The sequence below is a fragment of the Telopea speciosissima genome, chromosome 5, assembly GCF_018873765.1.
Source record: "Telopea speciosissima isolate NSW1024214 ecotype Mountain lineage chromosome 5, Tspe_v1, whole genome shotgun sequence".
Taxonomy (NCBI): Eukaryota; Viridiplantae; Streptophyta; class Magnoliopsida; order Proteales; family Proteaceae; genus Telopea; species Telopea speciosissima.
In genome coordinates, this window is record NC_057920.1 from 11,877,192 (window position 1) to 11,897,030 (window position 19,839).

The 19,839-nt window shown below is 38.9% G+C and overlaps 2 protein-coding genes across 3 annotated transcripts in view; both read left to right on the plus strand.

Annotated features, from left to right (window-relative positions):
- The window catches only part of LOC122662416 (50S ribosomal protein L25), a 29,112-nt gene extending 20,719 nt beyond the window's left edge, over positions 1-8,393 (plus strand). Inside the window, exon 3 of the mRNA XM_043858042.1 lies at positions 7,834-8,393. Within this exon, the coding sequence (XP_043713977.1) occupies positions 7,834-8,069 (236 nt within the window). The 3' untranslated portion in view covers positions 8,070-8,393. The remainder of the gene's footprint in view (positions 1-7,833) is intronic.
- A 5,570-nt stretch (positions 8,394-13,963) lies between these two features.
- LOC122661347 (mitogen-activated protein kinase kinase kinase 5-like) overlaps positions 13,964-19,839 on the plus strand; it is a 32,411-nt gene continuing 26,535 nt past the window's right edge. For both annotated transcript variants that reach the window (XM_043856710.1, XM_043856712.1), the window contains exon 1: positions 13,964-14,541. In XM_043856710.1, coding sequence (XP_043712645.1) covers positions 14,015-14,541 — 527 coding nt within the window. In that variant the 5' untranslated portion in view covers positions 13,964-14,014. The remainder of the gene's footprint in view (positions 14,542-19,839) is intronic.

The window sequence follows — 19,839 nt, forward strand, 5'->3', positions numbered from 1 at the left end:
CGGTTTAGTATCCTTCTAAGCAAGCTGGGAATGCATGATATATATTCTCCAGCTTGAAGGGGGAGTGTTAGAGTTGATAGTAGATATGTATCAGGGGTAGTTCAGGAACTAGACTTTGGACTAGTTGCCTTATTATGTATTTTAACCTTTTTATGTCTTTTTACCTTTTACCTCCCTAGGGAGCTGGATGTAATAGTTTTAGTAATTCTATTGGAGTAATATAGATGTGTTGGAGAAGTTACTTCAACTCACAACATTACCGCTGAAGTACTCTCTTCTTCCCTCTCTTGTCTCCTCCTTCTTCTTCCTTCTTCTCTAACATCTTCCTCCTTTCTCCCTTGCTTCCTTAACCTAAAACTCAACTGATTGACCCTCATACTTAGAAGGTAATGATGATGAAGAGCTAAGCTTGCTTCCACTGCGTTCCTCAGCTGGCCAGGTACTTGTTCCAACCTTCTACGGCAGTGATTTGGCCAAGAAAGCACTAAAACTGGGTTTTCCAAGGTTCATTGGTGAAACTAGGCAAAATGAACAAACGTTTGAAATGTGGTATTTAAACTATGGTCAAAGTAACGTTTCGGCCAAAATTTCAGCGAAACAAAAGTTTGGACCGAAATTCAACCGAAACCTCAGAATTCGGTCGAAATATGTGCAGTCCTTAGTATCACATAGTGTTTCATTACGAGCCCTTGCGAAACTGAAATATTTCACATAGTTTTGTGCAAGTTCGGCGAAACTGTGTACCATAGGTAGACAAGGATATAAAGGGGATTAGAATTTATATTGTGAGGGTATACTTGGAAAAAACCAAAATAAAAGGACAGAAGGAATTAACTACAATAGGGGAGGGGTATTAATGGAAAGTAAGGGAAATAAGTTGAAGGAGCAAAATATTGTAGAGGGGAAGTCGTCCCTAACCTCCAGACAACACAATCAGCGGAGGAGGGCTTCACTTCGAGTAGAAGATCCCCCTCAAGATGAGGTCGATCAGACTGAAACTGTGGGGCATGAATTTCAACCCCTAACCCTATCAAAACCTCCCAACAAATGGGTTCCGGTAAAAACAAACAAGTTGAGTAAACCTGCAGCTTACAGGTAGGGCGGTTTCAGTTTCAGCAAAGATTGGGAGTCTGGTCTACATAGAAGGGAAGTTGATTTGGGATGAAACTCTGTGACTTAGGTTGCCCTAGGGTTTATGACTTTTCTACAAAGTCTTACATTGAAAGAGGAAGGCTGAAGTATATTGACTAGAGATGGAGGTGGCTGTTGGTACACTGGAACAGGAGAAAGGAGAAGAGAAACAGAAAAGAAAGAAGATGAAGGAAGAGGGGGGTGAAAGGGGGAAATTGTACCTAAGAGGGAAGTGTACAAGGGAGGAGAAAGGTGGTGGGAGCAGCACCTGTCGGCCAGGTCTGAGCCTTGCCAAGCTCTGAAACAAAGTAAACTCAAACTCTTCCCTATTCAAATCTGTGTAATTGATGAGTACATCTCAACATCTAACGAGATTAAAAAAAAAAAAGACTTGTAAATTGATTGTAAAGCTGAAACTAACTTGAACTCGAAACTCTATCTCTTATGTCTTATGTAATCTAATCCCAAACAAAAGAAATGAAACTTACAAGATTAACCCCAAAACAAATAAATAAGTCAGTACCAGACTATATTAGACCAAAATTCCAAGTTTGCTTGGTTTCATTTGGGTTTGGGTTTTGTCTGAGTCAACTTGTTGAGGAATAATCTCACTACCTTCTTGAGCTTAATTTTTGGGAGATCCTTGGCAGGAAGAAGCTTCATTTCTCCCAGCCGTGCTTAGAAGAGTAGGTATTCGCATACCTGCAATGTTGCATCTTTTTATCTAACAACCTCAGTTGACAAAAAAGAATCTGGTACACCTTCAGTGGGAGGACATCTCATTGTACCATATCCACGAACCGACCAACAAAGTATGTGAGCAAGCACCTATCAATAATTTTAAGATTAGTGTTGTTCACCCATGCTTACTTGTAATGGAGTGGGGTGTGGCTCTATGATCTGTCTTCAATTTCAACTTGAAAACATCTTCAAAGATGATATTAGTGCAACTGCCTCCATCAATCACCATGCTGCACAATTGGTCATTGCACTTCACTCGGGTTTGGAAGATACTGTTGTGGTTGCAATCTTCGTCCTTAGAGACCTTGTTAGTGGTTAATACAGGACGAAGAACATAACAAGGTTATCGCTCCCCATCATTGTCGTTGTTGTTGACTTGCCTAGGTTCACGCTTTGCCTCCAAACAAACTATCTCAAGATTCAATTGCTTTTCTAAGGCAAGAGGTATAAAAGAATCCTTATCAATATAGACTACCAAATGGTTGGGACACCATAGTTGTCACAGCGTCACGGCGATCCAAGTCGGTGGAAGGGTGTCACGTCGATATATCGACATGTCGCCCACCATGGCGTTGCCATGGCGAGCATGTCAACCATGTTTAATTTTTTATTTTCTGTATTTTTAATGTCATTTAGTATGCTATAATATATGTCCTATAACATCAAAAATCAACATGAAAGTGTACTACACTACTACTAATATACTATGCCACTATGGTTTAATTCATGAAAGTGTAACTAATATCCATTAGTGTATATGAAAGTATGAAAAATTGAAAATATAGATTAACCTGTCAAATAATTGAAAGCAATAGTAAAAATCAAATGATAGGTTAACCTGTTTACTGAAGCTTGATAGCAATAGTCTTTCTTCAGTGTGTGTGATTTGGAGCAAAGCATCTAAGCTATTAAATGGTTTAAAAAAAAATTTTTAAATCTAACTTTTATATGTACAAATATCGACCGATATGCCAACATATCGTGGTATGGCGTCGCCATGGAAGCCATATCGAACGATATATTTACATCCACCATGGTGTAGCTCGATATGCCACCTCTCCCAGCGCCAGGACGCCATGACAACTATGTGGGACACTGAGCAGAGACGAGCCATTACCCTTTGCGTGAAACACTGAATGGCAGCCTTTAGCATCACAAGAGGTTTAGTGGAGAATATGGCCTATTAGGTCGTGAAGATGCCATAGATGAACCACTAAACTGTGGCTTGTTGAATGACTTTACCAGGGGAGAAGACTGTTGTTGATTGGAACTCTCACCCCTAAGAAAAATATCTGAGAAAGTCTTCTGAGTACAGGGTCTCTTCAGACTCTCTTCTACCTGATATGCCACCTATATTGCATCCTCCATCGTAGGTAGTTGACTGGATGCTAATTGCAGCACTGACCTGTGGACGCAAGCCACTACAGAACTGGGCAACTAATAACCTCCTCATCCCACTCAAAATCAGTTCGAGTGGCTAAGTAATAGAATTTGGCCACATACTCCTTAATTGTCATATTGTCTTGTCTCAGCTGTGCAAGCTTGAGGTGCATGCGCTGCTTGTTGTCGGTAGGCAGAAATCTCGGTTCATGGCTTCACTCATCTCAGCCCAAGTAGTGACTAACCCAATGCCTCAAGTTGATTTTGTTGCTGGTGTTTGATCCACGGACTAGTACCCTTTAGTTCATCCTCTGCAAACCCAATGCCTCGAGTTTGATTTTGTTGCTGGTGTTTGATCCACCGGACTCGAGTTGTACCCTTTAGTTCATCCTCTGCAAACCCAATGCCTCGAGTTTGATTTTGTTGCTGGTGTTTGATCCACTAGACTCGAATTGTTCCCTTTAGTTCATCCTCTGCAAATAGAATCTTTTTTACCTCAGTCAATCCGTACCATCTAAAGAAGATCTCCAAACTGTGAACCCAATCTAAGTATTGTTTTGGACTATTGTCCCGGAAGAAATCAAGGACATCTAATTTGGCTCCTCTGTCAGCTCCATAGGGAGCATCGTCAAAAGGACGGCCAGCTCCATATGGTGGTGGTGGTGGTGGTGGTGGTGTAAAATGATACCCTCAACACTTCCCAAGAGGGAAGTCTTCAGGGGAGGAGAAAGGAGGGGGGAGCAGCACCTTTAGGCCAGGTCTGAGCCTTGCCAAGCACAAAAACTAAATAAACTCTTCTTCTATTATAATCTGTGTAATCGATGAGTACATCCCAACATAATAAGGGCGTACCCAGTGCACACCACCGTTGCGGGGTCTGGGGAGGGTCATAATGTAGGCAACCTTACCCCTGCTTTTGTAGAGAGGCTGTTTCCAGACTCGAACCCGTGACCACTTGGTCACAATGGAGCAACCTTTACCGTTGCACCAAGTACATCCCAACATATAAAGAGAAATTTAAAAAAAAAGAAAGAAAAAAGACTCCTGAACTGATTGTAAAATTGAAACTAACTTGAACTCAAACTCTATCTCGTATGTTCTACGTAATCTAATCCCGAACAAAAGAAAATAAAAATTACCAGATTACCCCAAAACAAATAAATAAGTCACTGCCAGCCTTTTAAAAGAGCGTCCCAATGCATGAGGCTTCTGCAACTGCAGGGTCTGGGAGGGGCAAATTTATGCAGCCTTACCCCCTGCTTCGCAAGAGAGGCTGTTTCCAAGTTTTGAACCCACAACCAACAGGTTGCAATTGCACAACTTAACCGCTGCGCCAAGTCACTACCAGCCTTTGTAAGACCAAAATCCCAAGTTGGCTAGGTTCCATTTGGGTTTTCAAAGCTGGTCATATTGTTCCAACCACTCTAGATCCACTGCTTCAGCAAGACACTTGAATTGTTGCCATGCTGATGTCCAACCATGTCAGGCAGGGATGAGTGTCCTATTTGAAAGTCTCCTTTAACATAGATTTAATTTTGCACTGGCTCAATATTTTAACCATCCTGGTTAACCAGATCATTAGTTATATCTAGTTTCATGGTTCACTCTGGTTCATAGTTGTCAAAGCACTAGGCGAACCAAGGCAGTCAAGGGGGGTCAAAAATTTAGGCAACACCAACTAGGCGCCTTGGTTGGGCCAGGATGCCTAGACGACGCTTTGACAACCTTGCCCTGGTTATGATTCATAACCTGTTCAGGGCTCAGATGAACTGTTTCAGGGTCCACTCTGGTCTAATAATTTTTTGGATCTGAACTTCCAAACATCAGTGGTCAGTCTGGTTATTCCATGAAGAGTGGGTTATTCACAGGATGGAGCTTTAAAATATAGTTGGAAACTACAAATAAAGTGGAAGTCTTTGGGCAAAGATAAGTTTAATTTCTCAACTTTTCAACCGAAGGTTGGTGCCTAGATTTTAAAAGATTCCTTCATCTTAGAGTTGTGGTTTGAACCTGATTGCTTACCATCTTTAAAAGAAAAAAAAAAAATCATCATATTTTTTATCCAGTAATTGCAAATGGAGCCGTCATTTGAAGATTTACTATTTTGTGTTGTGAAGGTTGCTGAAACACAATTAACAGTTTCAGTCTTCTAGTTGACGACATGCTACCTGAATCATTGTATGGTGAATACTGGCCTGTGGTGGTGTTTCCACCATATGACTGTACTGGACCTCTGGGACCATTAGTTGACCATGGTCAGGGTTGTATATGATTCTTGTACCATAAATAGCCATAAAACCAGCAAATGGTTCACATACCATTTAACCATGGTGCCTAGGGAAAAAAATTGAACTGGTTGATTTAACATAAAAACTGTTCATCAATTGACTGGGCACTTCTCTGAAATCTTTGTTGGACCGAATAATAACTCTTCAGGGAGTTCATTTTTCTTGGACTTGAACCAACATTTGCCAGGTTCCCGGATCCACACTCCACTCTCAAACAACAAAGCATAACACCTTATCGTTTTCCTCCTCCCTTTATTTAAGGTTTCACCATTTATGAGAACAAAAAGTGTGATGCAGGGGCATGGGCAAGTTAGTATTTCTTTTGTTATCAGATAGGATAACTTTGTCCATTTATTGAATGGATGGTTAGGATTTGAATAATCCAATGGGTAGAAATTGAATGAAAGTTAGGGTGGTTACAGTATTTTAGCTATAAATTCAATATAGAATGTATTTTAGCTATAAATATTTGTACAGTGCAGAGAGGAAGACACTTTTGGATGTTATTTTTGAACTCTATTAATTTCCTCCTTTGTTGACCTGTACCAAAGGATCTTGGTTGCCTTTGAACTACGAAGAAGTGAAAATGGATTTGAGTTCGTCTCCACATCACGTTTGCCTGTTTTGGAAAATGAAGGATCACCCTTCCCCAGGGGAAACCTGTGAAAAAACAGATGGATAGTCTAACTGTTTGCCAGGTTGGCTCATTATAATCGCTATATGAAATGATTCCAGTTGTTTTATTAAGAGAAGGAACTAATACATTTCAGTTTTCCACGTCTCCCTCCTTGATTAATGAGCTACTTAGTAGCCTTTGATTGATGGAACTTAAATAGTTCCCCAAAATAGATAATTACATTTCCAACTTTGAAAATTTTGAAGGTACAAATACCTTTGAAGAAAATGAAATACATTTAATGACAAATAATTGGTAAGTGATTAAATATTAATACATAAGTTTTCTTACCGGAAAAGACAATGATAGCTGTGCTTTGGTTTCCCATGAATAACATAGGAAGTCGTCTGCACAAGCTTGTGCTGACGTCATTGGGTCCAGCTCGCTTTCACATGACAGTTGGCTGGGATCGATCACCTGTGGGTCTTTTTCTGTTCTATGCCTAGGTTGGGTTTAAAATTGTTGACTTTTTTTATTCACTTTTTCATGGATGGGTTCTTTCATTTGAGGTGCCACTGTGCCACAGAATGGAATTGTGACATCATAAGGTTATCCAACCATCTTCTGCTCTCTCATTTTCACATTCTAGGATATTTATTTGAGGACTGGTTTCTTGGATGGCCCACTTTGGAAGGCATCTATGGCTCTAACAGCCGCCAGGTGGCAGGTTGGATGACCAAGTTTTGTGGATGGGTAGGGCCCAAATACCCCTGGCTCACATATCAAGTTTCACGCCAAACAAATTTAGCCATGTGGCAAAACTTAAGCCTTGAATATCCTCTAAGAACATGAAACTGTTGGAAAATGTTTGAAGACAAATTGATGGCCAAAAATAAAAGAAAAATGCCAAAGCATGGGGGAATATATGATTGAATTTGGCCTTGGAACTTGACATATGGCCACTCTAGACCATAACTTATCTGTCCAATGATCATTGCCACATGACCTTTCTACGCCTCTCAATTGAGTCGGCCAAGTCGGAAAGTTTTCCTCTGATGTTGTTAGTGTATTCAAATTTTCTCTTCTTATGTCACAAGATGTTTTCTGGAAGTCCCTTCCCTCTCTCTCGGTTGCTTTCTGTTAACCCATTTTTTTCCTTAGTAAATGTTCTATCAACTGTCTAAAGGGAAAGGTTTTTTGTTTGTAAAATTGGATGGATGTGTTTTGCAGCTATAGGTGTATGGATTTTTTTCTTGTTATATCATCTAAGTTATGCACCCAGACTTGTATTATGAGTGCTTGGACTGGATACGCTACGGGTGGGCATTCCTATAATGACTTTTGAAGATCGAAATTTTTAACTTGATGGTGTTAACTGTGAAACACTGGCTTTTATGGTCTGGATCAGAGTTTCATGTAGAAAAAGTTTATTGCTTGCAGCAATTATCATATGGACAACTTGATTTCTTGGGTTCTAGTTATGTCAAGCCATTCTTTGGTTTGAAATTTTAATGCTTGTTTAACTATTCTGTTCCCAGATCTTAAAAATTTAATGCTTTTGTGGTCTGAATGGATTTTGTGGTCCCAATATCTTGATGGTTTTGATTTACTCATTTCATCTGCAGTTCTTCTCCTATGACTATTCTTGATTTATCCTTTATCTCTGTGTGCAAATAGGAGGGCATCTGAACAGGATAAGAGCAAGTTTGAAATACCTGTGTCCCGCTGAACATATTCCGCCAAAGATTGAGGTGGATGTGAGCAATTTAGATATTGGAGACAAAATTCTCGTGCATGATATTGAAGTCCATCCATCATTGAAGCTTTTAAATAAGAATGAGAAAATGCCGATATGTAAAATTGTGGCTACAGAGTCAGAAAGCTCAGAATCTGCAGATAAACTAACTGCGTAGTCGGGGCTTATGACACTGCAGATACTTTTAAAAGCGGTTGCCACCTTGCTAACAGAGAAATATGCTTCCTCTTGAATTGGTGCATTGAAATGCATGGTGATTCGAAATGCATCCAGAAACAGTATTGTGGTCTTTTGATGTTTGGTGAGTGACCATGTTCTCCGGATGTACTTGACCTACCAGCATTATTTGTTTATTTATTTTTCTTTTCTTTTGTTTTCAAGTTCGAACTTCGAACATTTAACAAATATCCATATAGAATTACTGAGATTGTATGAATTACCTAGCACAAGATTTAATGGTTTAAGATATACTTTCTTGGATAAAAGCTTTGATTTGCTATTCCAAGTATATTCCCCCCCCCCCCCCTTTTTTTTTTATATTGTCAAGTCGTGTTTACGATTAGGGAAAAAGAACGCTGCCTGGTTACGTGGATCCTGCACGTATACACATGGCCATGTGGAATTACCACCCTGCCCTCGTGAAATAAAAAAAGCCCATCATGTTGATGCCTCTGTGTGTGCTCTCATCGGCCCCTGTGTTGGTGCCAGAGGCCATGCGATCAGGCAGCGATCTTTTGCCCTTAGGATTATTATGGTGCAAGAATTACTTTTGGAATGGTGTGATGACCAGTTGACTGCTGGAACTACCATATCTGTCCTATTCTTACATTAGGCAATGTCGGGAATTGGTGGTATTAAAGGTTTATTTTGATCCAATTCTAATTCTCAATTTTCCAATTCTTGCCAATTTTCAGAATATGGTGCAAGAATTACTTTTGGAACATGTGAGAATTGCATTTGGGTGCACTATTTGCAAACTTCAATTCTAACACCCGAATTGGAGAACTGCGTTTGGTTGATTATAATGAAAATTTTGAATTCTCAACACATCAGTATATTGCAATCTGAAGCTCTGAATTATGAAAAGGGGAAGGGGTTGGTTTGGGGTTGTGAGAACCACAACTCTCACTATTCATTGCCATTCATGATACTGCACTCTAAACATTGTCAAAACCATTAAATCATGCATATTGGTTAATAAAAAAGATGAAACAAAAGCAACAGCATAGCCGGTGGAGACCTAACTCTTCTTAGTAGCAATTCTGGTTCATTAGAAGAAAAAAAAAAGATGATTTTCTTATCAATAGATCCAGTCCATGTCCTCTCTATCCAATGGTTGACATAGCCACATCATCTATCCACGTGGCATGATGAGTGTGAGCTATGTTAAGAGGCCTCTCTCAACATGGTACTATGTAAAGGAGTTTCTTTACCTTTGAATATATTCATAATAATTGAGTTTCTAACCTTTGATTATTTATTATAATAATTGAGTTTCTTACCTTTGATTATATATTTATAGTAATTGGCATATGAAACCTCATTTCATACAATTTATATTATATAATTATAATTTCTTTTTGTATTTTCTTGCCTCTTGTATCCCACATTGTATTTTGCACCGAAAATTCTTATAATATTACTCATATTTATGGTATACAAAGAAACATTTTTTGACATGAGAATTTTAGTTATAGCAATTGTTTTATGTTACCTCATTTCATAACTTTTTTGCCTTATATAAATTTAAATACAGTTATTTTTTTGGTAATTTTATCACATTAAAAAAAAATTCATACTTGACATATCCCATACCCTATTTTTCTAGTCTTTTAAGTTTTTCTAATCAATAAGAGAAAAACTCATCTACATGGTCTTATGATGAGAAGCCTCTCAACATCACCTACCTTCAATGTGCCACATGGATAAATGATTTGGCTATTATGATAATTGGATAGAGAGAGCATAGTTCTCATTTGCCTTGTGTGCAGTTTCATACTCAGATTCAATCAATACCCCCATATATGTCCATGCACGTCTATAGTACTCTAGCCATTACTATGCACTCTCTCATGATTGTGGTTTTTCAAAGTTATATTTTGTCACTTTAAAAATTCCATTTCTACTGAAATTTGACATGTGAGTAGGGGATGATGGTGCCTATCTACCCACAAAATTTAAGCCCCATTTGATTTGCTAAGTTATAGACATTTGGGTCATTTAAAGAAGGCTCTTAACACATACTTGGAAATTTCACCTAACTATTAATACGAAGAAACTTATTTGCAAATATAGTTTCTTTCTATATAAAATTTTCTTAAACGAATATCATATGTATGCGGATATAACTCATATCTTATTTTCCCTTCTCATCGCCAACCCCCCAAATTTATTAACTTGCTCATGTTGGTGAGTGCTAATATGGCAAGTTCGGTCTCAATCACGACTTCTGGAGCTTTACATTATTCCTAATTCCACTTCATATTTTTTTGTTGGGAAAAAGAACTTTGTGGAGGAGCGTGCATGTTGCGTCTGACACAAAGGGGTCGAAATGACTGCCCCACCCCCTATACAACAACAAACTCAACCTTATCCCAACTTAATGAGGTCGCCTACATGGATCCAACAAAGAAGTAGGTAAAACTGAAGTTTAAATAAAATAGGGGGATGAATAGATGGGAAAAGAGAGATGAAAAGTGAGAAATGGAAAATGACAAATGAACAATAGAAAATAAAAAGAAAAGTGAAAGATAAAAGTAAGAGGAAAGAGGCACAACCCAACAAGTCAGGAGAATCTTAGCTAAGTGTGGTCTGCTGCATGGATCCTTGCCCTCCAATAGGCTCTATCCGATGTCATATTTGGTACAAGACCTAGATTATGCATGTCTTTCCTCACAACTTCTCTTGTGATCATTTTAGGCATGTGTTTCTTATAGCTCATTTAATCGGAATCATATCACTCCTCCATACTGGAGCGTCCCTGGGCCTCCTTTGAACATGATTGCCCCAACCCCATGAAAGGCGCAATTTTCATCCCCATGATTCTTCCGTGTGCACTCTCGTTGGCCCTCTCAGCACAAGGGCCACACTCCCCATAGGAAACACTTCTCCTTCTTTGTTACTATCAAAATAAATGCAATAGGTCACCTTATAACTATTAATTATAGTTCAATGGAATTTTATTTGTTGTACAAGAATATAATTTATGGAAATTCTTGCATACAACTTCATTTAATTTCTTTCCTATATGAATACATTTGGTTCACTTATAACGTCTATAAAACCCTTCTTTCATTCTTCGCTTGTTAGGGTTTGCATCTGCGAAGTCCATTGTCTCTCAGAGCCATGATGTCTCCATTGTGTAAGGAGTCTTTTCCCCAGTAAGTCCTCTATTGTCTATCTTTCTCTCTCTTTCTCTCTGCAACTAATAGATATAAAACAATGGATCTCTATTTATCTCCCTTGATTGTCATTTTTTTCTAAATAATTTTTATTTTTGAAAATATTTTTTTATGACAGTCGAATGATAACTTCAAGAGATCTTTATTTTATTTTATTTTTTTTAAAAATGGTTTCCCTCCATCCACGGTGTCACCATGGTCTATCATTGCGATGGGATGGGTGTCAAAAAATAGGGAAAGATATTTCGGACCTTTAACTGATAAGAAAATCTAATAATGGATGTACACTTTTGAAGGAATTTTTTTTTTTTTTTTAAGTGGAGTGATTCTTAATAAAGGGGTAAAGTATTTTTTCCCCCACTAGCATGTATCTCTTGATTAGCATAACTCTTCTTAGATCTCTCCATTTATCTATCTTTGATTACTCAAATGATGACTTTGATTATCATTTTCTTTCTTTACCAAAAAAAAATTATCATTTTCTTCTATATAGTTTTTATTTCTATAAATTTTGACTTCTTTTCTACAACTGTGATGACTTGTCTACAACTGTGATGACTTCATCTACTCCAGTGTTCTTTTCATATATCTGGTGAGTTAATAACTATGCCATTTTAGAATGGTAGGAAAAAAGGATCGGGATCGTCTCCAGGGAGCAAGGAACGACTAGGGTGTTGCCAGCCATTGAGCTGTGCCGCACACATCCCTAGGCATGCGCTGAGATGTGTGCGGCACAACTCAACCACTGGATGCCCCTTGGCAGCACCCTGGGTGTACTACTCCCTAGAGATGAGCTAATCGATATCGAAACGGTAGAATATGTATCGATATCGTTGGTATCTTATATTGATATCGTAATGGTAGAATTGGTACAAGGGACGGTAAAATGTTTCAAAAGCCCTATGTATCGGTATTTGAAGGATAAAATGTTCCAATCTAGTTTGATGTGGTCGATTTGTATTGTCGATTTGTATCAATATCAGTATCAATATCAGTGTCTGTATCTATATTGACAAAATCGGTAAATGTATTAATACTGATACGTAAGACCATGGGCATGAGAATGAAAATAATACAAAATTCATCCTTCTACATCAAGAAGAAAATATTTTCACACAACCCAAAAAAACAAACGGGAAAAAGAAGGCTGCCTCGATGCGTGCATAGACACAAGAAGGGGAAAATGACCGCCCCACCCCCTGTGGAATAAAAAATCCCACCCCAGTCAGATGCCCCGTGTGCACTCTTGTTGCTCCCGCATTGGGGTAGGAGCCACACAGCTTTTAAGAGAACCCCCTCCTAAAATATATAAGGAAGAAAAGAACGCTACCTAAACGAATGTAGTGCGCTATACTTGACCCAGGGCATATACCCTAGAATTTTCCACCTTTCCATAGGGGTGTGTATCTAAACGTGCGTTGGGCTCCTCTGTAGCACAACAAGGAGTGTAGCGCATATCCAATGGCCCACAATGCTTGGGCACGCAGCCCAACACCCCGCTTGTGTGTTGGGCTGGGTGCCCAAACACTAGGGGCCATCGGATGGTGTGCTACAAACCATATCCAAGCAGTGCGGGACAGCACAATTGCACATGCTCCGAGGTAGTGTTATCTTTCCCAATAAGTTAATGGAAAGAGAAACTTTATAATTTTGTAGTTTTCTCAGTCTTATTTGTCCCACCTAACATCGAAATCGGATCCTCTTCGGTGGACATCGGAATTGGGATTTGGATCAGTTCTGGACCTGGTTGATTCCGATCTGATTTTGATTCGTGTCGATTAGAATCGATCAGCCAGATTCTGCACTAAATCATAGGAAAGCAATATGGATTGGTTGCTCTAGATCTGTCATAATGGGGATTGGCCTTGACCGATTCTAGTCCGATCCGAGTCTCTTATTATGAGATTGGTCAGATTGGCGGAGTTAATGTAATGTTGACCACTTAACTCATCCATGCCATACGTAACCTTGTTCCTATTTGAATTTCTTCAAAAGTCTACCAGGAATTGACCACGTTGGCTCAGTAAACTCGGTTTGAAAGTTTGAAGCCGAGTTGTAAAACGCCGAATCGAAAATTAGGTATATATAACCCTTTTTCCATAGAAGACGGGAAAGCTGATTAAAATGTACCGGATTGCGTAGTGCGCACTGGTTGACACTTGACGATTTATTTATTTATTTAATTATTAAATAAACTACATAACTATCTAGTGAGGCGGGGACCACTTGGCTAGTAGTAATCTGACCGTTGGTTAAGTACAAACTATCAAAATCAGAAATTACGATGAAATAATATAATGGGCTAAAATATATAAATTAATAAAGTTTAGTCAAATATAGATTTTTTATTTTATTTTTTGTCGTGTATCGAGTGGTAGTATTGTTTGACTTTGATGGTGGTGAGAGTTCATGTGGACCTTCGGACAACGTTCCTTTTCCTTCGTCTTTCTCTCTCTCTCTGGTTGAGAAATGTTTGTAAACCGCGTTACCGGAGAGAAGACCCAGATCGTCCATGGCTGATCCTGGAGATGGAGGGTTAGGGTTTATTTATTGAATATGGAGTTCTCTAATTAGGGTTTTTGCCTCCGCCATGGAGGTCTGCATCTGCAATTCCTTTGAATTGATGTTGTTTGGGTTCTTCTTCATTCTATCCTAATTTTCATAGCGTGAGCGTGCGTACCATGTTTACCGATCCTCAGAAATGCCTTGGTGGCAGAGCGCCGTTTTTTCTCCTTCTTCTTCATCGTCTAAAGACCCTAAATCCAAATCCTTAGCTGCTTCTCACCAAAAACGCAATAATGTAAGGGACATCAATTTTTTCAGGAACCGTAAAGCATCGAACGAGCAGCCGCGTCTCACTCGAGCGCGGAAGCTTCGTCATCTGAATGAAGAAGATATTGAGGGCTTACCACCCTTGAGAAGTCGTAGTCCCCTGTCTCAGCCAGATCCGATGTTGGTCTCTCGGTCGCCCAACAACCTTGAGCCGGCATCAACTTCTGCTAGGACCAGGCCATCGTCGGTAGTGCCACATCCGTTGCCGATACCCGAATTGTATATGCTTCTTCAGAGGGATTCTGGGTTTACCTCATCTATGCATACAGGGGACTGTCCTCTACCTTCCCCCAAGGAGGCGCCCAGCAGAAAAGATGGAGAGGACGGTGATCGAACGGACTACTTGTCCGGAGATGGGACCGAGGAAGGGGTCTCTGGCCGCAATCCCGCTTCCAGGTAACTTCGTTTTTGTTTTTCAGATACCTGTAAATCGTGAATTTATTTAAATATTGAACGAGGACCTTCATTCGTTCTTTTACTTACATTTCTTCCCTGATACATAGAACAATGGTATAATTTGCACATCTACTGCTTTGTTTTGATGAAAATTGAGAATTAATGTATTAGCATTTAGTAAAATTGTGTATCCAGCTCTTATGTCTTTCTTTCTCTGGTTGATTAATTGGATTGGACACTTCACTGCATTTTTCCTTCCTTGGGTATCCAATTCAAGGCCTATGGCTTGAGCCCATTTATCTGTAATTAACTCCAAACCTGAAGGCCTGAACACTGTCTCTATTCCGCTACCATTGGAAACCCTACCCTCAGATATTATGCACCATTAAAGGGGAAAAGAAAAATGATTGTAGTAAAAACAGGTGGAACAACCATAAGTTTGAACTGAGCAGTTTAGCAGTTAATATCAAGGATCTAAATCTCGGGTTTCAACCAGAGATATGGTCGAAACCTGGTACTTTTTCCCAGCCAACTCGAGACTGTGGTTTCGAGGCCTAGAAATGGTTTTGTAGGTCTGATTTTTTGTATACAGCCTAATTTTGACATTCTAAACACAATGCATGAACTATTTTCACACAAAAAAAAAAACAAAAACACTATAGTACTTATGGTATTGACCCAAGTTTACTAGTGTACGCTGAAAGATATACTAAATCTGGTATTATAAATACTTAGTACACATAAAGTTAAAGTACAAAAACACTGAATAATACATGTTATCCAAATTATAAAAAAAAGTGCTCAATAGTCAACACTTGCTCAATTCCATGCGGAGTTTCTTGGTGGGACCAATCCACGAGTTGCGTACCACTGAATATTTCAGAGCCGTTCCTCTGAATGTACCACATATGTATCCATAACATGCTTTGGGCCCAATTGTTTTGATAGTCCATAATTGCCCATCTATGAGCCCCATCATTGGATTAAAAGAGTTGATGTAGGTTGTAGATGCACCAAACGAAGGAAATATGCGAAGAAAACCACACTTTTCTCCTCTGCTTCGATTGAAACTTGTGAGAAATAGCAAGTTTCGATTGAAACTTGTTAATTTAAGTCGCGGTTTGGTTTGGTTCAATTGGTTTCGACCAGTTTTGATTGAAACCGGTCGAAACTGGTCAAAACCAACCGAAACCTTTAACTTTTTAAACTCCCACTCTGTTTCGTCTTGGTTTCTTGCATAGTTGTCAAGGCGTCGCCTAGGCCTCCAGGTGGATGTCTAGGTGCCTAAGCGACTGCCACCTTATTGTAGGGTGCCTTGCATTGGTTTAATTGGTATCGAACCAGGTTATGGCACTTATTTATGCCAAATATCATTTAAGTAAATGTTTTTATATTTACTTAAGATATTATTCATCAATAAGCAAACACTCCCCTATTTGAATCCAATAAAAATAGTTAAAAAATCAAATTCCAAAAGGATAAAAAGTCAACCCCTTAGTTCAAGAACTAAAATTGGATTTTTGGCGGTAGGTGAAATTTTCAACTTTCTAATGCTGGGGTTTTTCTCAAATCTAAAAATTCCTTAAATCTTAATATGGTAAAACATTGCTAAAAAACAAAAGTACGGTAAAATATTCATTTGTTTTGATATCTAAAAAAATATTTTCATTCAAAGCGATTTTGACAGCATTCGCGCACACCAAGTAAGGTTTGACCGGTACACAACTTCAATTTAAATGAGATTTAAGCAATCTTAGATTTGTTGGAAAGGTGGTTTTACGCTCTACCTAATTCAAAAAGTCTCATGTAAAAATAATATCATTTGTTCAATCAAATTTGTTAGAGAACAAGAACATTTCTCTAAATCGAGAGCAGGTTAATTACTTATTGATAACATCATATTTTCTAGGAACAGTAAAAACAAAATGTGAGACTAGGTATTGCTGAAAATGACCAATTCCAAGAACATACGAACCAAATGTGTGTTTTAATTGTTTCACATATAATTGATATATTAAAAAAATAATACTGGAATGCGATTTAGGCCGCCTAGGCGCCGCCTAATTGCCTAAGCACTTAGGGAGGACCTTGAATGCCTTAGATCGCCTAGTGCCTTGAGAACTATGGTTTCTTGCGAAACCGAGATTGCTCGGTGGTTTTGGTCGGTTTCGACCGAGTTCTTTTTCCATGATTTATATGTAAGAGGGACTAAATCCACCCACAGTGTATTAAGAGATACAATATGTTATTTTAGTGATTTCAAGGGACTTGGGTATCAGTCCAAATGAAGCATGGTAAAACAATAAGGTTCTTTCCTAGTTTACCAAACACACGACTTTTCCTATACCTTAACATCTGTATCATAAGACTCCCCAACAATTAGTCCTACCATGAGACTACCTGTTAAAACTTGAACCTTTATGCTTTTAATAAATCAAGCAATACATTGAGGTCGAATGGCCTGTTCAACTTCCTCTATCTGAATGGCTTCATCTCCAATTTGCTTTTCTCCTTCCCTTTGGCTTTTGTACTAGTAGATTATCCCACTCTAAAGCATAGCTGAGTGAAGAAGGGATGATCTATGGTATGTAGATACTTCATTCAGACAAGAGAATCTGGAGGGAGAATAATAGGTGCTGTCTGGAAAAATTGGTGCTCTAATAGCATGAGGACTACTTGAAATAGGGTTACAGGTGGAGATCAGATTTGAATGGGTGGAAAATTAAAAGTAAAATAGTTTGGGGGTTCAGAGGAGGTTGGGATTCTCTTAAATTAGCAGGTGTGGGAATGAAGAATGATTTCTGGTTTGAGAAGGCAGATATTGGTTTGAAGCAGCAGGAAAAACAAGTTTTTGTTAGTTTAGAGATAAATAGCAAGGCTGATTCAGGAGAAACAAGGGAGTGCTAACTTGGGATGACATAATCTAATTGAAATGGTTAATTTTAATGGAATCTAAAACTGGACTGTTGAGTTTAATAACTGTAGGCCTGCTTAACTGTTGAAAAAGGTGAGGGGAAGAAATCTAGTATTCCCTCGGGCAGAGAGAATCCAACTATCGAGTAGTTAATGCACTTCACACTCAAGCATGTCGCTTAAAAAATCTCTCTTATTTAATTTAGTAAATAATTAGATGCAGCCTGATGCAATCCGGAAGTGATATGAGCCCACCCAATCAACAAGATTCCAAACTTTGAAAGGGAAAGGCAGATTCATAAATAAACAGAATATTAGAGGGTTACTTAGGTAGATAAAGAGGGAAGGGATAGGATAGGAATTACTAATTAAAGGCTGGTGCCAGACTAGGCCATCAATATAAGTAAAGGATAGAAGTAGGATGGAGGCTGAAAGGGAGGGGTATTTTGGTAAAGAAAGGAATATGTTGACAAATAAAATAAGGGAAGAGGACTATAGCTACATGGGAATGGGAGGTTGTCTTCAACCTCACTACACTCACACTAACATGAAAGAACCAGGCTTGATCTCGATGAGAAATTTCACCCAATCCTGGGCCAATCAAGTCAAGACTTGGGCTGGAGATCTGTAACTAGAAGACCTATTGATCCTAACCAACATACTCTTAATGCAGCCAGAGATGAAGTGAGATTGAAGGACTGAAACTATGGTGGAAGTAGAAATAAAAACCTGGTATATGCTTGGATTTCGATTTCACAGCAGGGGGTTCTTTGTGGATGTGATTCTAGGGATCAAGTCGCCTACTGTAGGGGTTCCTTTGACCCAAACTTCAAGGTAAAAGGGTTTGAATATATGCGATTCGATTCAACCTTCGGGGGTGCAAGTACTGCCCAGGAGAACAGGCAGATAAAGAGAATAGAAAGGAAGAAGGAAAACAGAATGGAAAGTGAGAGAAGAAAAGAGGAACTAGGAAGGGAGATAGGGAGGGATATCTATATGTCTTTATTGACCTAGAAAAAGCTTATGACAGAGTCCCTAGAGTTAATCTGGCAAGTACTAGAGAAGAGAAGTGTTTCAAGTAAATATGTGGACATAATTAAAGTTAAGTTTGATGGTGTGGTAACTAGTGTAAGAACTGTGGGGGTTTAAGGTAGTGCATTCCTAATTACAATTGGGTTACACAAGGATCAGCTTTAAGCCCTTATTTGTTTGCGCTTATCATGGATGAGACAAAAGCAATGATTAACACCAAGTTAGAGCTATAGAGATCAATCTTGGAATCAAAAGATTTTAAGATAAGTATAATGAAGATGGAGTATATGGTGTGTAACTTAGTTACCCTAAGACGGATAATGAGGTGGTGAAAATTGATGAGATGGAGATTTCGTAAAGTGATTATTATGGGTATTTGGGCTCAATCAAAGTGATATAGTGTAGTGACTAGTGTGAGACCTGTGGGAGGTCAGGGTAAGGAATTCCCAATTACGATTGGGTTACATCAAGGATCAGCCTTAAGCAAAACAGCACTCAATAACTTCAATTCATTCAATCGTATGTGGCTGAGCAGTCTTACATTGTTTATATAGACTGGAAAATAAATTCCTAATCAAACTATGAAAACTGAAATATACTCCTATTATGAATAGAAGTGCTTACAACTTAGCTGAAAATAAAAAACAACTAATAACTAACTATTCTTACTTGAACTGGGAATGAAAATAAGATACCACTAAGCCTAATCCCATATGCCTACCTTGTACCCACATTTTAGGCCCATCTTTTGAGGAGGTTAGACAGTTGGGACGTATTGAGACTCCTACTCGAGTTCAGCCCCTGACTCATGTTCTGCTACACCACCAGGTGTCCAATGCATTAAGTAGTGTGAGAGAGAATAATGCGAGGGTTTGCTCCCTGTATTCCTCTGAACCCTCTGGAGAGAGATGCGATAATGTTCAAATCGTCTTGGAAGTCGATTCTATGGATTCTGAGATGGCCATGTCGGGAGGTCCTGTGCAAACTTCGCTGATTCATCTGCATTCTCAGTCCGAGTTGGTTCAGGATGTGGCAATTGATAATCCGAATGGGGACGTGGTGACCACTACACCTAGTGCAGATGATAGTGCTTTTGATGTGAATGGTAGGAGAGTCTTAGGATCTAATGGTGCCTTTTTGGATCGGGAGAGTCCTTCCTTAGCTTCTAATAATCAAAGCGGGATTCCTCCCATTCCTCCTTATAATCCTAATGGGAAGAATGTCAACTTTATCTATAGGTTATTGGTTGTTTGGGTCTGATTATGTCCTTTGTTCCTCTTTGGGTGGTCTCCCTTCAACTTGATTAGGCTGTAGGTTAGTCCGTTGTTTTGTTGTGGAGCTTTCTGCTTGTTT